The sequence below is a fragment of the Choloepus didactylus genome, chromosome 8 (assembly GCF_015220235.1).
Source record: "Choloepus didactylus isolate mChoDid1 chromosome 8, mChoDid1.pri, whole genome shotgun sequence".
NCBI classification, from domain to species: domain Eukaryota; kingdom Metazoa; phylum Chordata; class Mammalia; order Pilosa; family Megalonychidae; genus Choloepus; species Choloepus didactylus.
The window spans coordinates 1,368,985-1,393,398 of NC_051314.1; the positions used below are offsets into that span (position 1 = coordinate 1,368,985).

At 55.6% G+C, this 24,414-nt stretch overlaps 1 protein-coding gene across 4 annotated transcripts in view; it reads left to right on the plus strand.

Moving 5' to 3' along the window:
• Window positions 1-24,414, plus strand: part of BRD1 (bromodomain containing 1) — a 49,994-nt gene that overhangs the window by 20,225 nt on the left and 5,355 nt on the right. The window contains exons 4-10 of one of the 4 annotated variants that reach the window (XR_005218251.1): window positions 5,353-5,509; window positions 8,749-8,880; window positions 9,067-9,195; window positions 9,616-9,928; window positions 11,431-11,691; window positions 16,509-16,813; window positions 16,896-17,000. Coding sequence is in view for 3 of the 4 variants with exons in the window: in XM_037845356.1 (XP_037701284.1) it covers window positions 5,353-5,509; window positions 8,749-8,880; window positions 9,067-9,195; window positions 9,616-9,928; window positions 11,431-11,691; window positions 16,509-17,000 (1,484 nt within the window). In the remaining variant the exon portion in view is untranslated. Of the gene's footprint in view, window positions 1-5,352; window positions 5,510-8,748; window positions 8,881-9,066; window positions 9,196-9,615; window positions 9,929-11,430; window positions 11,692-16,508; window positions 17,001-24,414 lie in introns of all 4 variants that reach the window. The other 3 variants (XM_037845356.1, XM_037845357.1, XM_037845358.1) reach the window with 3 other exon arrangements.

Sequence of the window (24,414 nt, forward strand, 5' to 3'; positions counted from 1 at the left end):
GCTGCGACAAACATCAGTGTGCAAGTCTCTGTGGAGGGTCCCTGCTGTCAGTTCTGGATAGGTGCCTAGAAGTGGGATTGCCGGGCCGTGTGGTAGTTCTCCCTCCAGCTCTCTAAGGAGCCGCCCAGCTGTTTTCCGTGGTGGCTGCACCCTTTCACGCTCCCCCCAGAAATGTCCTAATGTCCCTGTTTCTCAGCATTCTCAACAGTCCTTGTTCTTTGTTGTTTTTCTACATAGCAGCCATCCCAGTCGGGGGTGAAGGGGTATCTCGTTGTTGTTTTAATTTTCATTTCTCTAGTGGCTGATGATGGTGAGCATCTTGTCATGTGCTTATGGGCTATCTATGTATCTTCTTTGGAGAAAAGTCGATTCAAGTCTTTTGCACATTTTTAAATTGGGTTGTTTGTCTTTTTGTTGACTTGTGGGATTCACTGTCTTTCCATTGATTTAGGTCTTTGATTTCTTTTGCAATGTCTTGTAGATACCAGTGTACAAGACTCCCGCCTCCTTGGTTAAAGCTATTCCTCGGTATTTTGCTCTTTTGGATGCTGTTGTAGATGGAATTGTTCTCTTGATTTCGTTGTCAGGTAGTTTGTTACTGGTGCATAGAAACCCAGCTGGCTCCGCCTGTTTGTCTTGTATCCTGCAGCTTTGCCGAACTCACTCATGAATCCCAGTCGCTTTCTTGTGGATTCTCTGGGGTTTTCTTTGTATAGGATCTTGTCGTCTGCGCATAGGGATAATTTGACTTCTTCCTTTCCAGTTCGGATGCCTTTTGTTTCTTTTTCTTGCCTGCTTGCTCTGGCTAGGACTTGCAGTACAAGGTTGAAGAACAGTGGTGACAGTGGGCTTTGTTGTCCTGTTCCCGACCTGAGGGGAAAGCATTCGGTCTCTCACCACTGAGTAGGGCACCTGCTGTGGGTGTCTCACAAATGCCCTTTATTCCTAGTTTTCTGAGTGTTTTTATTACCAAAGGAAGTTGGGTTTTGTGAGACATCTTTTCCGCATCAATTGAGATGATCATGTGGTTTTTTTCTTTTATTCTGTTAATGTGTCTTACATCAGTTTTCTTTTGCTGAGCCTTCCTTGCACGCCTGGAATAAACCCCACTAGGTCATGGTGTGCAGTCTTTTCATGTGCTGTTGGATTTGATTTGCCAGTATTTTGTTGAGGATTTTGCATTTATTTTCATAAGGGAAATTAGTCTGTAATTTTTCTTTTCTTGTGCTATGTTTATCTGGCTTTCACTGGCCTCTTAAAATGAGCTAGGAAGTATTTCCTCTTCTCCTGTTTTCTTAGAAGAGTGTGAGAAGAATTGGTGTTAAATTTTCTGTAAGTGTTTGGTAGAATTCAGCAGTGGAGCATCTGGTCCTGGACTTTTCTTTATTGGGAGTTCTTTGATTAGTGATTCAATCTCTTTACTTGTTATAGGTCTCTTGAGATTTTCTGTTTCTTCTGTCAGCTTAGGTAATTTGTGTGTTTCTAGGAATTTGTCCATTTCATCCATGTTTTCTAGTTTGTTGGCATATCATTGTTCATGCAGTAGTACCTTTTTATAATCCTTTTTATTTCTGTAAGGTCTGTAGTAATGTCCCCACTTTCCTTCCAGATTGTAGTTATTTGTGTTCCCTCTTTGTCAGTTGGGCTAAAGGTTTGTCGATTTTTTTAATCTTTTTAAAAATCAACTTTTATTTTTGTTGATTCTCTGTATTTTTCTATTTTTATTTAATTTATCTCTGCTCTGATCTTTACTATGAAACGTTTACTAACCTGGAAGTTTTTAGTTTGTTCTTGTTCTAGTTTCTTTAGGTGTGAAGTTTGGTTATCGATTTGTCATTTTTTTTCTTTTTCATGTAGGTATTTAGAACTGTAAATTTCCCTCTGAGCACTGCCTTGGCTTCATCCTGTAAGTTCTGGTGTGTTGTGTTTTTGTTTTCATTTGTCTCAGGATATTTACTGATTTCCCTTTGCTTTTTCTTTGATCTGTTGGTTGCTTGATAGCCTGTGGTTTAATTTCCATGTTTGTAAAATTTTCCAGTTTTTTTCAGTTATTGGTTTCTAGTTTTATTCCGCCGTGGTCTGAGCGGATACTTTATATGATCAATATTTCAAAATCCAGTAAGGCTCACTGAGGTGTAGGGTACATCTGGGGTGCACTTGGAGAAGGCGTGTGGACAGTTACGTGGGGTGCTGCGTGCAGTAGTTCTGATGATTAGGCTGATGCTGTTGTCCGCGCCGCGCTTTCTTCCCGTGGGTCTCTGCCTCGATGGTCTGTCAGCAGCATCTCCAGCTGTTACTGTAGAGCTGCCTGTTTCTCCCTTCAGTTCTGTCCGTTTTTCTTGATATACCTTGGATTCTGTTGTGACGTGTGTGCATGATGATAATCGTGTATCTTGCTGGGTTGAACTTTTATCCATATGTAATATCCTTCTTTGTCTTTTGTAGTCTCTGTTGAGTTAAGGTCCGTTTTGTCTTAAGCTAACACGGCCTCTCCGGCGCTCCTTTGGTTACTGTTTGCCTGGAGTAGCTTTTCCCATCCTGTCCCTTTCAGACTTGTTGTCTTTGCATCTGAAGTGAGTCTGTTGTAGAGAGCCTGTAGGTGGACTGTGGTTTTTCATCCGGTAGGGGAGTTTCATTTGTTGACTTATAAGGTAGTAACTGAGAAGAAAGGATCCCCTTGTTGCTGTGTTGGACAGTGCCATCTCACACCTTTTGCTTGTTACCATAGAGGTAAAATGCTGTTTTACACATCTGCCTGTTAAGTTGGGGTGGGAGGGTGGGGGGTAGGAAGCAGGTACATACCCAAATGCAACGATACAGGATTTCCCTGTGCCTGTGAAGTTACCTTTACCTTTATTTCTTTTTGTGGCTTTAAGTTACTATCTCATGCCCTTTTATTTCAGACTGGAGGACGTTTTTGGTATTTCTTGCAAGACAAGTCTTCTGGTAATTGCACTCTCTTGGCTTTTGTTGATCTGTAAATATCTTGATTTCTTCTTTTTCTCCAAGGTCTTTAAATATGCCGTCCCATTGTCTTCTGTCCGCCATGGTTTCTGATGGGAAATCTGCTCTTAATCTGCTGGGGATTCCTTATCTGTGACAAGTCGCTTCTCTCTGGCTGCTTTCAAAGTCCTGTTTGTCTTCGGGTTTTGACAGCGTTGCTATAATGTGTCCTTGGTTAGATGTTTTAGGTACCTTATCCTGCCTGGAGTTTGTTGAGCTCCTGGATGTGTGTACTCATGTCTTTCATCAGATTTGTGAACTTTCTGGCCACTGTTTGTTCAGATGCTTTTTCTTCCCCCTCCTCTCTGTCCCGTCCTTCTGGGACTCCAGTGATGTATATCTTGGTACCCTGAGTGGCCCCAGCAATATGAAGCAGCTGATCAAAAGTGACGACCAGCGACCAGACCACTCACCCCAGACTTTGGAAGACTGGGTCCCTGTGGCCCACCCTGGCCCCAGTGAGCCGCCCAGGAGCCCGGGCTGCAGCCCCACTGCCCCGCCACACGGCTGGGTCTTTCCCACCATTTGCCCGCATCTCCCCCCAGCTCTTCCCCAGGTAAGGCCTAGTGTTCCGCTAGACTCCAGAACAGGTGATTCAGACGTTCCCTGCCGGTTCAGTCTTGTTTGGGTGGTGGGATGCTCTTCGGGAGCATCCTGCCCCAGCATCACGTCACTATTCTTTCTACAGTTATTTTTTGAACCACTGTTTTTAAAAGCTACTTGGATGAACCCACCCCTTGTTCCTCCTGAGCCTGTTTTAAAGGCGATGTGATTAAAGATGAACTTCCAGTGACTTGGTGCAGAGACCTCGGGCTGCTGCTCCTCTCCATGACGCAGGGCTGGCCATCTTCCTGTGGTGCGGCTGTGCACGTGACAGGAGGCAGGCTCTGCAGTCTCCATCCGAGCCTGTGGTGGCTGAGTGGGCTGGGCCCTGGTGCGAGCTTTCGACTAAAGCTCGGAACCCAGGAGGTGCTGCCACTGCGTGGCCTACAGCCGGGTCTACCAGCGATACCGGCTCTCGGAGAAAACGGTGATGTTTAGCTCTTGATGGTCAGAATCATATTTCTGCCTGAGCAGATTGCCAAGTGTCATAGTTAGGTTGTTAAAAAGTATTTTATATCCATTGCTTTATTTGATCCTGAAATGACCCCACGTGTTCGTATGTGTGAAAACGTGTGAGTGTGAAACGTCACTGCACGTCACCTAGGGTGCAGTGAGTCACAGTGAGAAGCACCGCAAGGGAGGAGCTGGAGCCTGTGTGCGGCTGAGCCTGGGGGCCAAGGGCAGAGGCTCCTTGTTAGATGCTCGTGTCGCCCCCACCTGCAGCCAGGGCAGGTGGGCAGGTGGGCCTGTGCCTTGATGGCTGCAGCCCCAAAGAGGGAGGTGAGGGGAGACCCTAACAGGGCACCTGGGGCGTGTGCCTGAGGCCCCTTCTGAGAATGGCGCCGGGTTGTCCTTGCGGAGCCCGGCGGGAGCCCGGGTGCACCAACCAGGAAAGGTGGCTGTGCACCTGGACGTGGGGAGTGCTGCCTTCTGCTTGGCATGTTGGCCCCGTGATTATTTTGTAAAGCTCGTCATTTGGTTAATTTTTAAAATCTGGTGTGAAATTCCTTAATTTCTTTGTTGTAATTTTCATGTTTCTTGTATGTCAAGGAATGCATTTTCATTGTATTTTTGTATTTTGATTTTATGAAACCTGTGGTATATGTTTTAATGGTTTGTTGCTGATAAATTTATTTTTTCTTTCAGTGTCCTTATCAGGCAAATTGATAAATGAATTTTTGTCTCAGCAGAAAGAATAGTAACAGGGGAGTGGAAATTTTCCGGGTGGCTTTCACCCCTTTGGCTGTTAGAGCCTCTAGAAGGTGAGGTTTTCCCGGAGGCTTCGAGGGACTCCTTGTCGTTTTGCTGAGCAGCGGTCTGTCCGCGCCCCGGCCTGCCCTCCCGCTGCTCCTCCGTCCTTTCCAGACCGGTGGGGGGCAGTGGCGGTGGCGGCACGGCCGAGGGACACCGTGGAAGGGTTGGCGAACTCGGAGACAGTATAACCGGAGAGGACTAAAAGCGTTTGCAGCGTTGCTCACCGTGTGTTCTGTTTAGAGGCTTTACTCCCATAGACTTCGGTGCATTGAAAGTGGGTGAAACGTCACGATGCTCGAGATTGTGGACTTTGTTTAATCAGCTCCAGGGATACTGCGTGGTAGAAATTACATGGATCTTTGCGGAGAGAAAAAAATAAAATAGAAACAAGTATAGTTGTATTGAAAGTAGCACTGTTGTTTCTAGTCTCCATGATCAAAATGTTCTAACCTGTTGCTTCTGAGCTAAACTTTGAGTTTTTCCGTGTTTTAGATTAAATAAAATTGCGAATCAGGTGGCCATTCAGCGGAAGAAGCAGTTTGTTGAGCGAGCCCACAGTTACTGGCTACTCAAGAGACTGTCTCGGAACGGCGCGCCCCTGCTGCGGAGGCTGCAGTCCGGCTCCCAGTCCCAGAGAAACACGCAGCAGGTACGTGGCCCCCGCTTGGCGCGCGGGACGCTCCGTCCGTCCGCGAGTGTCCCTCGCCCCTGCTGCCCTGGCCTGAGCAGCTCTGGCTGGTGGGTCTAAGCTCTTGGACCCCAGGCTCCTCTTCTGTAGACCCTGGTCTCTCCCACTGGCTCTGAGTCCTGGGCTGTGTAGATGATACCCTCTCCACTCTGTTTTTCCCGATTTGTCTTCAGTTTTGGGCTCCTTTTGCTCTGCAGAGGTCTCCTGAGTGCTTGCAGAGGCCCCTTGCCCACAGGGTTTGTTCCTCTCTGACTGCAGAGCTGTGTGCTGGGGGCTGGGCAGGGACGGGACCTGCGCTCAAGCTCGGACATGGGGACCTCGGGGGCCTCAGGGCCTTGGGGGCTCAGGAGGTGAGGCTCGGCCACCGTGCATCTGTGCTGGGCCGGGGAGCTCGGCTTGCGGAAACATCGCACAGGGGGTGGTTTTTATTTTTCAAGGGACTTGCTTTGAGACCTGGTTATACTTGACCATGGTGGGAAGGTAAGGAGAGCGCTGGGGTGGGTGAGGAGCAGGCGTTTTCCCCTCGTGAAGAACAAAACCAAATAGGTGCTTGGCGTTAGTAGTTAGTTTTGGTTTATAGAACCATCTGATGTTTCAGAACTGTTCCTAAAGAATGGATTTAGAAAATACGAAATTGGTTTCTGTAAGATGTTCCAAAAATAAATTGAAGCCGACAGGTGGTTGTTGCACTTGGCCAGGCCCCTCGCTGCCCTCTGTCCGCTCTCCCCTCCCGCACCCTCTGCAGCCTCGAGGGCCTTCTGCCTCCCCTCTACCCAGGAAGCCCGCGGAACCCCGCGGCTCCAGGTGGGTGGGCTCCTGGGCCCCACTGTGCAGCTGATGGGGTTTTGGGCTGCGGTAATGACTGTTCCCACCCATTATGTATGGGATGTTCCTTTTAGTCTCGTTAACGCCCCCGCTTCCGTAGCCAGAACTGGAATCTTCTGGTCTAAGGTACACCTTGCCCCTCTTTTTAGCTCATCTTATTTTAACATTTTACTCTCATTTGAGCTTTTCCCTAAATCTTCCATAATATTTTGGTGCCAAAACAGGTGCTTTTAAAGAACTTGGCATTGAGATGCTCAGGGTTTTTGGTGTAAATTGGAGCCGAATGTACACTTTCTGGAAACTGTCGTGACAGCTGAAGGCACTGGGCCTCGTGGGCCTGCTGCCATCTCTGGGAAAGGGGTGCCTTGGTGCCTGGGGCTGTGCTTCCAGGACCCTGCTGCCCCCGGGGGTGAGGACGGTCCTCAGGCAGGTGGCCCAGCAGCGAGGGCCGGGCTCCGGGCGCTGGGGAAGTGGGAGCTGCATGGGCGCATGGAGGGGTGTGGGGGCACGAGAGCGCTGGCCGCCAGGGCTCTAGCAGAGGGATGTTTTCAGAGGAGGCCGGGACAGAAGATGGACAGGTCCCACAGCTCCAGAGGGTGACCTGGGCCTTGGGTGTGGCCTGTGGACCGGTGAGGTGGGAACTGCCTCCGGTGGAGAGTCCAGGGAGGGGGAGCTTGTGGGATGGGGCGTAGGCAGGAGGTTCCCTCTGGCTGTGGGATGGCCCCGTGCAATCAAGCATGAGAGCCTTGAAATGGGGCTGGGTGGGCCAGGGTGGGCCAGGGTGGGGCCTGCCAGGAAGGACACGGGGAGGGGGAGCGTTGGAGGGTGGGTCCCCACACCTGCCGGATGGACAGACATATCAAGCCGGAGCTGTGAGTGGGGTGCCCTTCAGGGCCACGGTAGGGGAGGTGGACACCTGGCTCTGTCCAGGGGGTGCTGGCCTGGTGTTGGTTTGCATTCAATTGTTTTCGTTTTCATACTCCTTGTAGACAAACTAAATTTGCCAAGGGCAGGAAACGCTGGGGCAAGTTGAGGGGGAGTGCTGTCAAGAGGAGCAGAGTAGGGGAACCCAGTGTGTTCTGAGTAGACGGACGTGCGGGTGTCTGCGCCACCCGGGCCCGCCGTGGTGCCCCTTGCTGCCACATGAGGACACGACTCCCGAGCCGGGGGCGTGAGGAGGCTCGCGGGTCCCTTCCTGCAGGGTTCTAGTTTAAACGTCCCTCTGGCCATTTTCTCAGAAGTACCTCTTTCAAACTAGTGGACGAGCTGATTCTCAAACACTCCTGGGAATGTGGTTCTTGAGACCCACCCCTCTCGTCACCTCGGGCCCCGTTTGCGTGGGTGACGTGACTGCAGGCCCTGCTTGGAGTGGTCCACCCTCGGGTGGCGGGTGTGGGGCATCTGGCCGAGCGGAGGGGCTGCCCCAGCCCGTTTCCTCAACTCTTGAGGGTGCAGGCTCCTTCCTCCGACCCCAAAGTCCTTTAGGAAACGGGCTGGCGCCGCTGGCCCTCCAGACCTTTCCCTGCTTTGTGGTTTTATGGGTCTCCCTGGGGGCTGCGTCTGGACGTCGGTGTGCTCTTCTCGGGAGGGTGAGTGCAGGCGCCGTGAGGTGTCAGAGTGGGAGTGGGCGCGGTGTCTGGCGGGGGTGGGAAGGGCTTCCCTAGGGTGGGCACGCCTGGGCTGGGCGCTGTTTCGGGCACTGCCGGATGGGGCCAAGCAGTCTGGGCAGGGAGAGAAGGGTCTGAAGAGTGTGGGGTGCACTCCAGCCCGAGGAGCGACTCCCTGAGCCCAGTGCCCGCGGGGTGCGTGCAGGCGCAGGGTGGGGGGCGCAGACCTGTGCGTCTGGGGAGGTTGTCCTGCGAGGGCCCAGTCGCTCCCTTACCCCTTCCTGTTCCCCGAGAGAAGCGCACGGTCGGGTACTGGGAGGTCCGGTGGAGGGCGCGGGGCGACTGGGCCTTGGCCGCTGGAGGTGTGGGACGGGTCTGAGCCGCTCCTGCCACCTGGCAGCTGCTTTGTGGTCAGTGTGCACACGCGAACTTGCACACGCAAACGTGTGGTGGGGGTGCAGGGTCTGCCTCTCAGAGGCCGTGGAGGAGGGTGCAGGGCATCAGGAGGGAGGCCATGGTGGGGGTGGGGTGGGGGGCCTGCCCACGCCTGTGCTGAGAGGGGTGATGGCGTGCACAAGGAGCCCCCAGCCTCACGTGACCCCGCTCTGTGTTGTGGGAGCAGCGGCACCTGTGGGGGCCGTCGGCCAGTGGTGCCGAGGGGCCGGGAGAGGGGTGCTCGGGGTGCAGCCTGCGGAGGCGGGGGCAGCTGGGCGGCTCCTGGGGCCGGCGGTGGGCCTGGAGCGCTGACGGCCGTGGTTCCCTTGGCAGAGGGAGAACGACGAGGAGGTGAAGGCGGCGAAGGAGAAGCTCAAGTACTGGCAGCGGCTGCGGCACGACCTGGAGCGTGCGCGCCTGTTGATCGAGCTCATGCGCAAGCGCGAGAAGCTCAAGCGTGAGCAGGTGGGCGCCGTGGCCGTGGGGGTCCTTGGGGGGGCTCCTGGCGCCTGGCCACCGTCCTGGCGGAGAGGCCCCCACACAGGGGCTCCGGGTGTCCCGGAAGCCCGTCCCGGCCGCGGCCTCCCGTGGGGGCTCCTCCCTGGAGCCGGGCGGGGGCTGGAGGCTGAGCCTCTGGCGCATCTCGTGCAGGTGAAGGTGGAGCAGGTGGCCATGGAGCTGCGGCTGACCCCCTTCACGGTGCTGCTGCGCTCGGTGCTGGAGCAGCTGCAGGAGAAGGACCCTGCCCGCATCTTCGCCCAGCCCGTGAGTCTGCAAGAGGTGGGTCCCGGCCCGGGCGCGTCCCCCTGCTCCGTGCCGACGGCTGCCCGGGTTTGATGTTACTCAGCACAGTGGGGTGTACCTCGCTTGTATTCTTAATTCTCTGTTTTTATTGAATACATTTTAAAAAAGTTGCAGAACTTTTACCTTTCACTGTAAAATCGCGGAAGCTCCCCCACAGATAAGAGCTGCAGTAGTCTGTGTCGGCCAAGACCAGCGCCCCGGGGCCCTTCCAGCCGCATGGCTCGGGCCACTCGTTAGCCGTGTGAGAGCGATTTGTGCAGTACGTGTGCACGTCTGTACGCGTGTGTACGAGGCGAGTGTGTGCACACGGCTCTTAAACATAATGGACTTCGGGTTAGGTAGGGAAAGGGAGAGTCCCCTCCAGGTTTCCCCTGCTGACCTCCCTGCCCCGACCAGGTGCCAGACTACCTGGAGCACATCCAGCACCCCATGGACTTTGCCACCATGCGCAGGCGGCTGGAGTCTCAGGGCTATAAGAGCCTGGCCGAGTTTGAGGCAGACTTCAGTCTCATCGTGCACAACTGCATGAAGTACAACGCCAAGGACACCGTGTTCTACCGGGCTGCCGTGCGGCTGCGTGACCAGGGCGGTGCCGTGCTCAGGCAGGCCCGGCGCCACGTGGACAGCATTGGCTTCGAGGAGGCCACGGGGATGCACCTGCCCGAACGGCCCGTGGCTGCCCCTCCGCCACCCTTCTCCTGGGAAGACGGTAAGCGGCGGGACCGCTCGGGAGACCCCAGGGTGGCCACGTTCAGGGAGGCTCAGCTGGAATTAGTATTATTAATGTATCATACTTAACCCGGTATACCCAAAGAGTTACTATGTCAACATGTAACCAAAGTGAAGTTATGGTACTTTTTATCCTGTTTTGTGTTGCCTCTGAAAGCTGGTGTGTGTTACACTCCGTGTCTCAGGACCGACTGCGTTCAGGGCTCCCCCAGGTGATGCTGGGGGTCCCTGGCTCCCCTGCACAGCCTGGGCCTTAGTGGTGCTTGCGGGGAAGTCTGTCTGGTCAGAGACGTGTATCCTGTGGCTTGAGAGCCTCAGCCAGAGTGTTTCACAGACAGGAAAGTGGAGCCTGAAGGCTCGGCCCCTGTCCCTTACCTTCCTGGCCTGCACATGTTGCCGAAAAGCCACAGTGACCCTGGGTGCCACCCTGAGTGGCATGTCCCACTTTCCTGGGCCCCACCCACGCTGCCAGGGTCTGTTCACCTGCCTGGAGGCAGAGCAGGGTGGCACGTCGTGTTCGGATCCCTCGGGGGCCCTTTCTCCTGATGGGTTGTTTCCAGGACAGGCTCTGGCTGAGCCGGCCCGGCCCTCCTCCCTCGGCTCCCGCTGCCACCAGGCTCTGGCCGGTCGCTGTCCTCACCCTGACAGTCTCCCGCCTCCGTGTGGCAGCTCCGCCCTTGGCTTCTTGCTGGGGGGTTCAGTGCTGCTATGAGCGTCTCCCTGCTGCCCTCTGGGGCCGCTGACCGCTGCCTGCCTGCCCCCGCCAGACCCATGGATGTGGGGACGTGGCCTGGCGCCGGTTGGCCGGGTCACCGGTGCGCTCTGCCCCCAGGGCGTTGCTGGGTGCTCAGGAGAGATTGTGAATCTCTTTTTAAAGAACAGGCACTTGCACATGTATTTCATTTTTCTGACTTTAAGAGTAATGCTGATCTTGTAGAAATGGGAAAGCAAATTTCCATGGAGTCAGAGTCTGGGGTGGGGTCCTGGCCTCTGTTCCTCACGCTCCCAGGGAAGCCCCACGTGTGCTGTGGTGTGCGGCTCGGCTCTTCTGCCCGCCCCTGTGCAGCCTGGGTCCTCATTTTCCCCTGTAACCTGGAGAGTGGCTGCCCAGTGCTTCCTGGGCCCATGTCTTTCCCCTGCCCACTGGCACCCCGAGTGAGGAGCGGGTCTCTCGGAAACGGCCTTGCAGGTTGCCATGGGTTTTGTCTAAATTAATTTCTGTGCCCAGGTTTTGTGGAAGGGCGAGAAGCGTTGTTTTCTTTTTCCCCTGTAGTTGCCTGGGAGAATGTGAGCTAGCAGGCCAGTAGCTACACCTGAAATCCAGAACTGTCTGTGAGATTTGCCTGTCACATGGTCTGGGTGTCGCGCCAGCGGCCGCGACGTTGTGGGTGGCGCTGAGCTGGCAGAGCCTGTGCTGCCGGCGCGCTCCCGGGCTGGCCCCTGCTGCCTGCCGTCCTGGTGATGCCCGTCTCCTGCCCGCAGTGGACAGGCTGCTGGACCCGGCCAGCAGGGCGCACATGCCGCTGGAGGAGCAGCTGCGGGAGCTGCTGGACAAGCTGGACCTCACCTGCTCCATGAAGTCCAGCGGGTCGAGGAGCAAGCGGACAAAGCTGCTCAGGAAGGAGATTGCGCAGCTCCGGAGCAGGCTCAGCCAGCAGCACGGCCGGCCGCCGCAGGCAGAGGCAGGTACTGGAGGCTTGGAAGAGGACGCGGCTCCGCCGGGGCCCGAGCCCGAGGAGGAAGGTGAGCTGCACCGTCGCGCTGGCGGCCAGCCCGTCCTTGCGGCCACGCGCCGCCCTGGCCCCACTCTGCTGGCCGTAGCGCCTGCTGCCCCAGTCCCTGCCCTCCGAAAGGCCACCCTGGCTGGTGCTGGCTGTACCCTGATGACACCTGCACAGTTTGCAAAGTTTAAGATGGAGACTTAAGACTTTTTTCTCCTCAACTTGGGCCCGAAAAACTGTTAAAAAGTGGGGTTTAGATGTTGTACTGGGCAGAAGAGTAAGATTGAAACTTGGCTGGTTAAAATAAGGCCTGTGGTCCTAGCAGGTAGCTGTGCTGGGTTACCTGAGCTGAGGGGCCCTCGAATTCTGCACTTGGTTATCACCACAGCCTTCTGGGAGGGTCGTTTTAAACCAGCATTGCTTACGTGCTCCTGAGACGTGAGGGGTGGGTTCACCCAGCTAGTCGCCAGTGTGAGCAGCGCTCGCCGTGGGCAGCCCCCGCAGCCCCCTGCGCCCCCACAGCCGCTCTTCCCGCGTAGCACACAGAGTTCAGGAGTCCGCTTTGCGGTGGATGAAGTGTCTCTGGAACAGGCAGATGCCAAAGACGCTTTTTTTTTGATGTGAAGTAAATGGAGGAGAGGAAATTTGTCCAACAGAAAAATGAACGAAAGCCAGTGGACAATGTAGAATTAAGCATGGGGAGACGACCGCTCAGACAGACGCTTGCTTGTCTGCTTTCTCGGCTCCTGTCAGAGTTGAGGGGCGGGGGGTACGGGGCAAGACGAAACCTCAGGGGAAAGTTCACAGATTGTTTGAGCCTGAAGAAGTTGGTGGGAAATTATTCTTGATCTTTTTGCCTTCTCTTTTTCTAATATTACTTACATAGAAATATCATAAAGTAGAACAAGGCCCCCGTCCTCTCAGCTATCAGCAGTTTAGTGTTTTATCTTTTCTACTTACACGTACCCATGTAAGAACAGCAGAAACAAAACATGATGCACACACGTGTAATTCTCGTACACGTTACTTCAACTGTGCTCTGTGGGTGCCTGTGGCCCTAGCACAGCCCTGCCCCTGTCCCCCCGGGGCCACGAGGACGTCCCCCACCCGTAAGTCTCCACTGCTCTTCGCCAGGCAGAGGGATTCAGTGCCATTTCCCAGGAGCCATCGCTGTGGGACACGAATAGAGCTCTTGAGCTTTTCTCCTTGAGGGTTTTCACGTGCCCTTTTCCTCGTCACTGTACACCTGCTCTTGTTTCCGTTTTGGGACCCCTTCGTTAGGTAGCCCTGTGACCGTGCTCTCCACGTCTCTGTGGGCTGAGGGTCCACTCCTGCTCTCCGCTCCAGAGAAGCCTGTATCGTTCACACGTGACATTTCCCACTGCATTTTCCAAGCCCTTGTGCTGTTTTTTTATGAGGAGCTCTTGACCCTGTGAACCTTTGACAGCTGCCCCATCCAGAGGCCCCAGCTGTCCCCTGGGGATGCCTGGGGGTCTCGAGGGCCTGGGGGTGGTGCCCTGTCTGGAGCCCAAGCCTGGCAGCCACGCTTGAGGGCTCTCAGTGAGCCAGCCCTCCACCCACACTGCCCGCTTTCGCCTGGGAGGGGTAAGCTCCTTTTCTCCTCTTTTTGGCAGGCCAGTCTTTTGTTCATTTATTATTTCCTCTGAAAAGAGCGAGTTGCAGAAAGTTTGTCACCAGGTCAGGTCACCATCGCCAACGGCTGCTTTCTGCTCGGACGGGCCCTCCTTTCTCCGGCATAGCCCCAGGCTGCCCATTGAGCTCTGTCCTAAGCAGCTGCCCGGGCATTGGGCCCGCCGGGCTACGGGTGCCCTGCAAGCATTTTAGCCGTGCTCCTCCCCCGCCCTGCTTAGCTGCCCGACTGCCCCGATCAAGGGCAGCAGGGGCCCCAGGCCCGGGGAGTGCGCCTGAGTTCAGCAGTGCCGGCTCATTGCAGGAAGCCCAGGGGGGCCTCCGGGAACCCCCTTCCCTGTGCTTAACTGGCTGGTGAAGGAGCAGGGCATGTCCTCCAGCTGGCGGGAAGGCGGGTGAGGTGGGAGCCTGCCCCGAGCTGTAGGTCGGAGTGGGTGCGCGTGGGCAGTTGTGGTGGGGAGGGTCATCGTGGAAGTTTTATACCCAGTGACATAAATGGTCAGTAGAGGTAACCGGAAAAGAACGTTTATGATTTAGTGTAGATGTGTGTAATTGAGAAACTTATCATGGGACTCGAACCAAGAATCAGATCTTTAAAAAACATTTCCCTGAACATTTCTAAGAGATAAGGCTCCTTGTTTAACAGAACCACAGTATCAGTAGCTCACCTGAAAAAATACAGCATTTCTTAGTGTCCGACACACACTGCCGCTAGAACTGCAAGTGGCTGTGTTGACACAGCTCTCGTGGTGTCTCCATCTTGAGAAGCTCGGGTTGGGCAGCAGCTGCCAGGCCTGAGGCCCCCCCTCTGCCACCTGGGGGCCCTGCTCCCCATGGCATCCCGGTGGGGGTTTGTTGGGGAGCCACACTCTGGCTGGATTTCTAGTTGTGTCCAAGCAGGTACAGGTCGGATTACAGAGGGAACTCGATGAGCCACGTGGGAGCAGCCAGCGCCTCTTGGAGATTTAGTTTTTATTTTTACATGGAGTTTGGTTTCAGGCAACTAATTGGGTGTCAAACTATTGACAAAGACGTGGACTTGTTAGAACGCTCGGAGCAGATGTTTGTCCCAAGCTGCCCCCTCACGGCCACCTCCGAGGCCCACGGCTTGGGTTCCACGGTAGTTGGGGGTTGAGCACATGTGGGCCTGGGTCTTGGCCGTTTCTCCTTTGCTGAGGCCCCGGGGGAAGGGCACCCACTGTGCACAGAGCCGAGGTCCTGCCCAGCCCGCCAGAACACGTCTGCACGGGTGCCACGTCGTTCCTTCAGTGGGGAAGTCGGGAAGCAGGAGGGGCCATCAGGAGACTTGGGGAAAGCACAGCAGGGTGTAACTGCAAGGGTCTGTGGCGTTTGGTTTCTGTAGAGCCTGAGTCAGCTCTCAGGGAGGCCCCGGGCGGAGCGTTCATTCGTCACAAGTAGCTAGTTTAGAGTGGACATCCTGGGCGTGAGGCCGTTCTTGGTTAAAACACTTGCTCTTTCACCTATGGGATGAGTTCCTGTGAATGTCATTTCAGGGTAATGACAGGCTTTTAGGTTTGCATATTTCCATGCTCTCGTTTCCCTTCAAGTTGCCTGAAGTGGATCCTAGAGTCGGTTGAGCCTTGTCCCCTGCAGTTCAGTAGCAGCAACAGTCGCTGGTGGTCGCTGAGCTCCTCAGCGGAACCTTCATCCTTTTATACTAACTGGGAGTTTCCTGCAGGTTTGGCTGGCGAGCAGCCTTGGCCGTCGGGAGGCACAAGCCCCCCACAATCCCAGGAGTGTGGGTGCTGCCTGGCCCCATGGAGGCCTTCGAGCTGCAGGTCAGGGAAGGGGGCGGGTGGGCGCGGCGGCTCTCTGGGCCCCGTCCGGCCAGTGTTCCCATGCACCTGTAAACAGGCTTCGTGCACCTGCGGGGACATGTCACCAGGACTCGGCACTCAGGGCTCTGCTTTGGGGACGTTTCGCTGTGCATCTGGGTGGTTTGGCACTGGGCTCCAGGGGTGGTGTGTCTCCTGCATGGTGTTTGTCTGTCTGAGGCTCTCTGTCGAGGCATTTGCCCCTGGGGCCAGCAGGGCCAGCAGGACCACACTTCGCCGCTTTCTGAAGTTTGAGGGTAACTTTTTTTGGTGTCATTCTCAAAACGTTTGCTCTGAATTCATCAGAGGGCCCAGAAACAAGTGGAGCTTGGAAGTTGTGTAGCTTTTTACCTTCAGAATGAATCTTTGAATTTAGAAGCTTAATCTTACGTACTTCAGATGGTTTTTGGGAACCTTGCAAGTTTAACAACATACAGAACATAACCTGGTAAAAACAAGTCATACCCGGGCCGGAAGGAGCACTTGGTGCCCAGCCTCCCGCCTCGTTCTCCCGCTGCTTGTCCGTCCCCTGCTTTCTGCTGTCCACGGCCAGACAGACGCCTCCCCTGGGGTGCAGGCCAGAATCACTGCCATGGCCTGCAGCAGTTTTAAAGATGCCTCCTTTTCACGTTCAGCCCTTCTAGAAGCCTTTTTTAAAAGGTTCAAATAGCCTTCTTCCCAAGACTGTTTTTATTTTTAAAGTCAGATTCTCATAAAAAGCTTACATTTTCATATTGAAAATACTCTAGGGTAACCTGATCCTTGAATACTGCGTAGATGGTTGTGTATTTTGACAAAAGAATGGGAATTTTTTTCCCTTCTTTTCTTGACAATTGTTCAAAGCCACTTACCATTCCACCACTTTTTGGCATTGAGTTTGAAAAACCTGGTCAGAAATGAAATGTGCATGTCTGTTTCCTTCTGCTCGCTGACCTTCTGGCTCGGTGCACAGCCGTGTGGGGTGTTAGTCTAAGGGTCCCTTTAGCTCGGTGGGACCTTCTCTTCCTCAAGGTAAGTGAATTGTTGGTTCTAGAAATTGTCACGAACTCGAATGTTGCATTTAGTGGGGCGATGTGAGGTGATCCATCACGTTTCTTTTCAGAAGGTAACGCTGTATCTGGGGGCCGGGACGAGGCCCCCGCCAGCTGTGGTGTAGGGCGGGCCGTGCACAGGGGCCGGCTGGCGCTGGGGGGTCCGGCCGCTGTGGGCCTGCAATGCTCAGCCAACCGTGTGTGTGATGCTTTGTGTCCTTAACTGAATTAGTATTTTGGTGGACTTCACATTTGTAGAAAGTTTTATAATAGATCTTATAACTATCAGTTTTCAAAAATCACTTTATTTATAATTTTTTCAGGAGATAAATCTCCCCCTAAACTTGAACCATCAGATGCATTACCTCTTCCTTCAAACCCGGAGACTAATTCAGAACCACCAACCCTCAGACCAGTAGAACTCAATCCAGAGCACAGTAAACCATTCAAAAGAGTCACATTTGATAATGAGTCACGTAGCCCCGGCCCTCAGAGCGCGCCGGTGAACGGACACCCAGCAGACGCCCCTCTGGCCGGTCCTGGCCGCGCGCCGGCCGCCGCCGCAGGGGCAGAGCCCTGGAGCGATGTAAACAGACGCACTTCTGTTCTCTTCTGCAAATCGAAAAGCGTAAGCCCCCCAAAGTCTGCCAAGAACACTGAAACCCAGCCAACTTCTCCTCAGCTAGGGACCAAAACCTTTTTGTCTGTAGTCCTTCCGAGGTTGGAGACTCTTCTGCAGCCAAGGAAAAGGTCCCGAAGCGCCTGCGGAGACTCCGAGGCGGAAGAGGAGTCCCCGGGAAAGCGCCTGGACACAGGTAAATGCCACGGCGGCCGTGGGGCGCCAGCAGCGTCGCGTGGAGTGGAGGCGAGGGGCCGCACGCGGGGTCTGCAGGGGCTCGCGGAGTGTCCATTTCCAGAGGAGAAGCTTAGGCTGCCCTTGCCTTTCAGGGGCCTCAGACTGCAGGCTGTGGGTGCTCGGAAGCCAGGTGGCGGCCGTGCGGGTTTTTTCCCTCGGGGTTGGTTTTTTGGTAGCTAGACAGACATGGGAATGTGGGTGGCCATGGGCCTCCTGGGTGAGGTGCGGAAACCCGGGCCATCGTGTGTGTAGCCTCCGCGGAGCGCTGCGCAGGCGGCTGTGTGTCCATCTGGCCTGTTCTTGCCGCATCCGTGCGTCTGCTCTTGACCTGCAGTCGGGGAGGCCCGGGACCCCAGGCGTGCACCCCGCCTCGGCCCTCAGTGGCGCAGCCTGGTGTGGAGGCATTTTATGCGCTCTCACTGTTCTGTGTCGACTTGTTGGTAGGAGGCTGAGTTATCTGTGTAACACTTGAAGGTATCGTGCCTACCCCTAAGCTTCTGCGGCTTGAGGGAAACCCCCCCCCCCCCTCGGGCCTGCACTTCTGTGCCCTTCACGGCCACGGATGGAAGGCAGCCCTCAGGTGAGAGCCATGAGCATCTTGTGGTCTTTAAAGTAGTGTGATTTCAGTAGGAGAAAAGATGAAGACGTAGCTGGGCAAGGCGCTCTGTCTGCCCTTCACTCGGCAGGTAGCCGTGCGTTGTGGGGGCACCGGGATGGGATCACTGCATCTCCTGAAAGATGCCCCTGAGGGCTGTGCCTCAGTGTCAAGCTTGGCTCCCAGTTGCATGTTTTCCGCTGTGGCTGAGCAGCTCCTAGTCTTCTGGCTGCCTGAGTGTGAGGGGGCTCCTTGCGTGTTCGGTGGCGGGAAGGTGGGGTTGGGGTTGGCCGAAGTCAGGTGGAGGCTGGTGCTGGCGAGGCCGGGCCCCCGTGGTCAAGGGGACCTCGGCTGCATTTCTGCCACTGCGGACAAGCAGAGGATGATTCTTGTTGCCAAAGGAATTTCTTGTAGGTTTAATTTTAATGCCTAGGAGAATTTTGCACTTAGAATTACATTTGTGGAAACTCTACTCATGTGCTTTTACTTTGATGGATTCATAAAATGTTTTTTGTATCTAATATGAAGTATTTGAATTTTTTCTAGGCTATAGACAGTGTTTTAGTGCCCGATGGTTTCTCTGAGCTACATTTTGACCTTTCTTTGGCCTTGTTTTTCAAACACCCTAAAAAGTTCAAGCAGTTGTGACTGGGGAGTTCTAGGAGGGCTCCTCTCTCAGGTCCTGGCTACGAGCAAGGTGCCATGCCTGGCTCAGCTGGGGGTCCAGGCGGGACATGCAGCCCCAACGGCCTCTCCCCAGGCTCTGTGCCCGCAGCCGCCAGCACTGTGGCCCGGGGGCTTCCCAGGGCAGATCCTTTGGTCGGTCGGGCCTGAGGGGGTGTTGGCAGGCAGTGCCCATGCCCCCCGCTCCGCTGCAGTCACTCGCTCTCTCGTGGGGTCCCTGTGGGGTGGCCTGGTCTCAGGTCTGGCAGGTTCCGCCACGGGGGCCTGATCTGACCAGCTGGTCTCAGAGCTCTTCTCGGGGCCGGGGGTCTCCAGCTAGGGGTCTCCAGCTGCTGGCCTGGCGATCGTCACTTTGGGAGCTCTCTGGCCTTTGTCCTTGAGTGTCCGTGTAGGAGATATTGTGCCCCCGGCTCCGCTTTGTCATGTCTGGGCCATGTGGCTTGTTTTGGTGGGAACGGTGCTTCCTGCCGCTCTGCCGCGGACACGGGCGAGCCTGGACTGAGCCCGGTCCCACGGGGGAGTTCCCGGGGCATGCCCCTCGAGCCCGACTGAAACGGAGGTCTCTGCTTGCTGTCTTGTTCCAGAGAGGCAGTAGATTTCCATGGACGCGCGGTGAAGCCCCAAGCGCCCCGGCAGCCCCGAGAGTGTTGGTAGGCCTGCGCTTGGTCAGAGCAGCCTCGGGAGTGCCGGGCGCCCACCACTGACGGTCCGGCCAGCAGCCGTTGCCCTCCGAGCTGCAGCCGGGCTGGCCTCCGTCCCCACCCGCACCCGCCGTTGCTCGCGGCGCGCCTTGGATCTCTCGCTCCAAAGCGCACTTCCTCACAGTCTGAGGACTTGAAGTATTTTGAACCTTCTGGTTTTTCCCCCAAATCCTTCAGTGTGCTCTGAACTCACGTGGAAGTTCTCGGGGTTCCATGATGCGCTCCAGGAGCCCTGCATTAGCGTGAAGAGACCCGTTCATTCTGAGACGACTCCTGTCCGGTGCCTTTGTGGACTCCACCCTTGGGTGTCGAGCTGTGGGGTCCCGGACCCTCGGGGAGGGATGCGCTGGGGGCCGGGGGCAGCGTGCGTGGTGTGCGGGTCCTTGCGGCGCCGGCTCCCGAGGGAGGTCATGTTCTCACCAAGCTCGCCAGCACCTTCTTTTTCTGCAGTTACTAATTTATTTCCAACAACGACCAGTCGAGCCAGCAGTTCTGTTTCGCTCGTCTCCTCTCTCGGGTCGCCTGTCACCGGACTCTGGCTGTGCGCGAGGTGGGGTGGGCACGAGTGGACGGGAGAGTGCGCTTGGTCTCCAGCTGCCCTGGGAGGTGGCTGGCTTGTGCCCTTCCAGTCAGACTAAATGGCTTTTTCGCTGTTTTCCAGGTTCTCATTTTAACTACTAATATCCTGGGTAGTTAACTCTTTGGATCCTAATAATTTTCTCTTACCTCATCCTGGACTGGAGTTGTGTAACGGTCGTTTTGGAGCGCGGGAAGATCGTTCATTCCATGCAACTCTTGTGGACCATGTTGGAAGCATCCACGCCGTCTGCAAGAGAACGCAGCGGCGCGCATGGGGCAGGCAGGCAGCAGCCCACACCCACTGTCTGCACTGGCCAGACTCGGGCAGCAGAAGTGGCCCCTCTGCGCGCTGGCTGGACACTGCCAGCAGCTTCCGGCCCTACCCTCTGTCGATAGTTATGCGAGATGCAGAGATGGCGCGTGTCCCCGGAGGATGCCGAAAGCTACAGCGCCCACGGACAGCTCATCCGGCACAGACCTCGCCACCTGCTGCCAGCACGTGCAGACCTGGCCGCGCAACTGGGCTCCGAGCCAGCACAGCATGAGCCCGGGATCTCTACCAGTGGTGGGCACGAGCCCCAGCTCCGAGGGCACCACTCCAGCCAGCTTCTGGTGCCTTTATCTTCCTCAGTTTCCCGGCTTTCTCCTTTATTTCCATCTGGTGATTCCCACTGGGTCACTGAGCGCATCAAGTTCTGAATTCTCACCAGCTGCCACGGTGCCCTGACGCGTGTCCTCGTGGCGGCGGCGAGCCTTGGGCCTCCGTCCCCTCTGTCCAGGCCTCTGGCATCCTGCAGCTCCCGAGAGGCAGGCCTTTCCCAGCCCGTGTCCTCGGGGCTGGTCTCGGCAAGAGCAGGTGGTTGAGGGAGTCTTCTTACTCGCCGTGTCTTTGTTTTTAATTGTAAGACTGCAAAACACAAAGATGTCCAGACGCCGCAGGTGAGCTGCGGGTTGGTTCACGCTCGCCTGGTGTTGTCTTTATGGAGTAGCGAGATGGCAGAGGCTGCGGGTGAGGCGCTCTGGAAGGGTCTCTGTCCCCAGGCATGTCCCGGTCATCAGGGACAGCCCCCAGCCGGGACCTGGGCAGCCCTTCACCCCACTCTTCCCCATTTTGGTTTGGGGAATTGAGGCTTAGAGAAGGCCTGGGGTCTTGCTGGTGCTGGCGGACCTGCGGCCTGGCAGGCCCACTGCCCTCTCAGCTGAGCTTGCTCCAGGGCTCAGCCGTGCCAGCTGCTCAGGGAACAGTGTCTTCAGCCTCCGGAAGCTTCCTCCTCACTGGTGGCATCGGGAGGAGAGTTCACAGTGTTGACTTTTAGTCTTTTGACTCATGAGAAGTCACGGTGTGTGTCACCTGCTGAGATGAGCGGCTGCCCGGAGGTTCCGGAACGCTGGGTCCAAGTGCAGCCTGGACCGGCAGGGGGGCGGGGAGAACAGGGGGACGGGGGGAGGTTTCCCAGCAGCCGTCTTGCCTTTTAGTTTATTTTTTCAGAATCCACTGGCTTTACTTCGCCCTTCTTCACGCCGACGTAGTTCTGGACGTGCCCTGCTGTGCCCAGGCTTGAGATGGGGCGGCTGTCGGAGGGGCACTTCCTGGCCCTGGGGTTCCCTGGGAGACGGCCCAGGCAAACGTTCCGGTCCTGGGTGCATCTCAGCTCCTTTGGGGGTCCCGCAAGGTGATGCCTCAGCACTGAGGGTTGCTCCTGCTGGTGGGTGTGGGGCCAGCAGGAAGGGCCCCTTTCGGGCAGCGGGTCTGCATGGGTTCGTTTCTCCGTGCAGGCGGTCAGTGCGTGTTCCATAAGGTGTGTATAACCTTCTGCAGGACACGCCTGTCCACGTGGAGGGGGCTGAGGGGCCCCCATAACCGGCCTCCACGGGCCGGGCGCTGGGTCGCTCCTCACAGGCCCTGCGGACCCTGCCTGGCGTGTGCTAGGTGCTCTGTAAAATTATACATGTTGTGGGAAAGTTTTTATATATGAGTTATATATAAAATTGTGTGTGACTGACTAGAGATCAACTATCCACTAATAAAGGCTTAGGAAAAGCCAAAGGGAGATGTTTAACCATTCTTTATTTCTCAGAATTGAGGCGTTTTTCTTCGGTCCGTTTGACTGGTTTCCCCTTAGGTTGCTACCTTGCAGAGTGAGCCTGGCTTTGACCCGCGACTTGGATGCAGCCGCGTGAAGTCTGTGCAGGTCCCCGTGGGGAGCGTCCAGGCCCGGGCCTCGGCCAGCACCTTCCACGCACGTGGGCGCCTTTGACCCCCGTGCTCTGATGCTCTCCGGCCTCCCAGGCCACGGGCCTGGTCTGGTGACCGTGGTCAAGGTTTCCCGTTGTGCTGCGCCATCTCTTCCCCCGCCCGACGGAGGGCGCTGAGGGCCATTGGCAGCCCTGAGCCGCGGGCGCTCTCGTGTGGGCCGCGTGGAGCCCCAGCCTTGGTCTCAGCTCGTTCCTCGTTTCAGGCTCTGCCTCAGGTGCCGCTGGGCAAGCCTGTTGTCAAGCAAGGAAGTACACCGGCTCCTTTCTAGAAGAGCCCACGCGTCCAGGCCCAGTGCGTCCCCGCAGAGCCCGTGGCGGTGTTCTGGCGTTGCGGGCGTCTGCGGGTGGCCGTCAGGAGGCGCGGGAGCTATGGCCAGTGGACAGTGTGTGCCTGTTGGTGGGGGTCCCGTGGCTGTCCCTGCGCGTTCTGCCGCTCCGTCGTGGTCACCTGCGCTTTGAGCTGCGTGACTGTGCGTCGGGCAGAGGTGCGGTGGGAGCAGGGCTCGGCCCACTCCATCGGGCAGTGTCCGGGAGGGGCTCATCTCATGGGGGTCACCTGTGTGGGACGTGTCCACTCACCAGAGTTGGGCAGGGTGCCCCCAGCCTGGGTTGCACAGCGTTCAGCGAGGAGAACCGTGGCAGGATTTGAGGTCTCCCCCAGGCCTCAGAGCCGGGGGCTCTGGGCTCTGCCCGTCCCTCTGTTGCAGCTGGGCCAGCATCGGGGTCCCCTGCTGTGGGATGGCCGGTGCGCTTCTCTTGTGTGCACATCGTGGGGCCTGCTCAGCTTTATGACCGGGTTTTTCCCACAGTAACTTGGAGAATCTTAAAAATGTCCGCGTTCCAAAAACGAGGATGGCAGCCCCAAGTCAGGCCAAGGTTACTGTGCGGCGGCTCCGGGCTGGGCTGAAGTGCACCCGGGGGGTGGTCTGTAGAGGCCCCCGCATGGGGCCCACGGCCGCGGCTTTATCTGGTTGCGACAAGGCCCACTTACCACCCCCTTTTTTTTTTAATTCAATTTTACCGAGATATATTCACATACCATGCAGTCATACAAAGCATACATTCGTTTGTTCACAGTACCGTGACAATGGTTGTGCATTCATCACCAAAATTAATTTTTGAACATTTTCATTACCCCCCATACAAAAATAATAAGAATAAAAATTAAAGTGAAAAAGAACAATTAAAATAAAAAAGAATACTGGGTGCCTTTTTTTTTTTTTTTTTTGCCCCCGTTTTTCTACTCACCCATCCATAAACTGGACAAAGGGGAGTGTGGTCCATATGGCTTTCCCAGTCACATTGTCACCCCTCATAAGCTACATTGTTATACAGTCGTCTTCAAGATTCATGGGTTCTGGGTTGTAGTTTGATAGTTTCAGGTATCCACCACCAGCTACCCCAATTCTTTAGAACCTGAAAAGGGTTGTCTAAAGTGTGCGTAAGAGTGCCCACCAGAGTGACCTCTCGGCTCCTTTTGGAATCTCTCAGCCACTGAAGCTTATTTCATTTCCTTTCACATCCCCCTTTTGGTCAAGAACATGTTCTCCATCCCACGATGCCGGGTCTACATTCCTCCCCGGGAGTCATATTCCACGTTGCCAGGGAGAGTCACTCCCCTTGGTGTCTGATCCCACGTAGGGGAGTACCGCCCTTCTTTTGAAGTAATCCACACTCGCTGAGAAAACACAGGAAAGTGTAACATGGGTGAACTTGCTACCCACTTAAACGTTTTCTAAGAAAGTGCATTATTTACAGGGTTACTCATTTTTCCTTTGGAAATGGACTGTTTTGTTTTAATGTTTTTTCTTTTGAAGATGAGCTGGGCAGGGGAATGGGGTTCTGCTTTGGAAATCCCGCCTCCAGCCACCTGCCCATGGCCGTGGGCATTTCTCTGTGCGCGTCACTCTGTGTCCCCGTCTCCCTGTCCTCCTGTCCCCCCGGCCCGGGGGAGTGCAGGGAGGGCAGTGACAAAGCACTTCTCCCGCCCACTGCCCTCGCGATGGGCGTTTTCAGGAGGAAGGTGCCAAGTGATCAGTTTGACTTTTGGGATTTGCCTTGGTTAAAACTGTTTCCAAATACTGGGATGCTGTACTTGTGTTTTGTTTATTTAGATCATTTGGGAACCAGTGAGCCTTAGCGTCAAGGAGGAGCTCAGAGGGTACCCGGGGGCCGAGGCAGGGCAGCTGCAAGCCTTTGTGTCCTCTGGACTTTGGTGAGGTTGCTTCCAGATGGTTCTGCCTTGGCATGAGATGGATGAACTCAGAGTGCATTTTCGGTTTTCGGGTGTTTCCTGAAGCATTTTTATCTTCATACTTTCTCTTGGCACAAGGTTGTTTTGTTTTGTTTCAAGCTCCACTCTTTCCTTGACTGACATGCCCCGGTGTGACGTTGGTGTTTGGTGCATGTGTTCAAAGTGTGGGGCCCCTAGCCCCTGCCCCCCGTTTCAGCCAGGGGATGGTGGGGTGGGCTGTCGTCAGTTGGTCTTCTGGCGAAACAGGCCAGTTTGCTCTTGGAACCCACTTAAAATCGTTACTTTGGAGGAAGAGCAGCTTCTT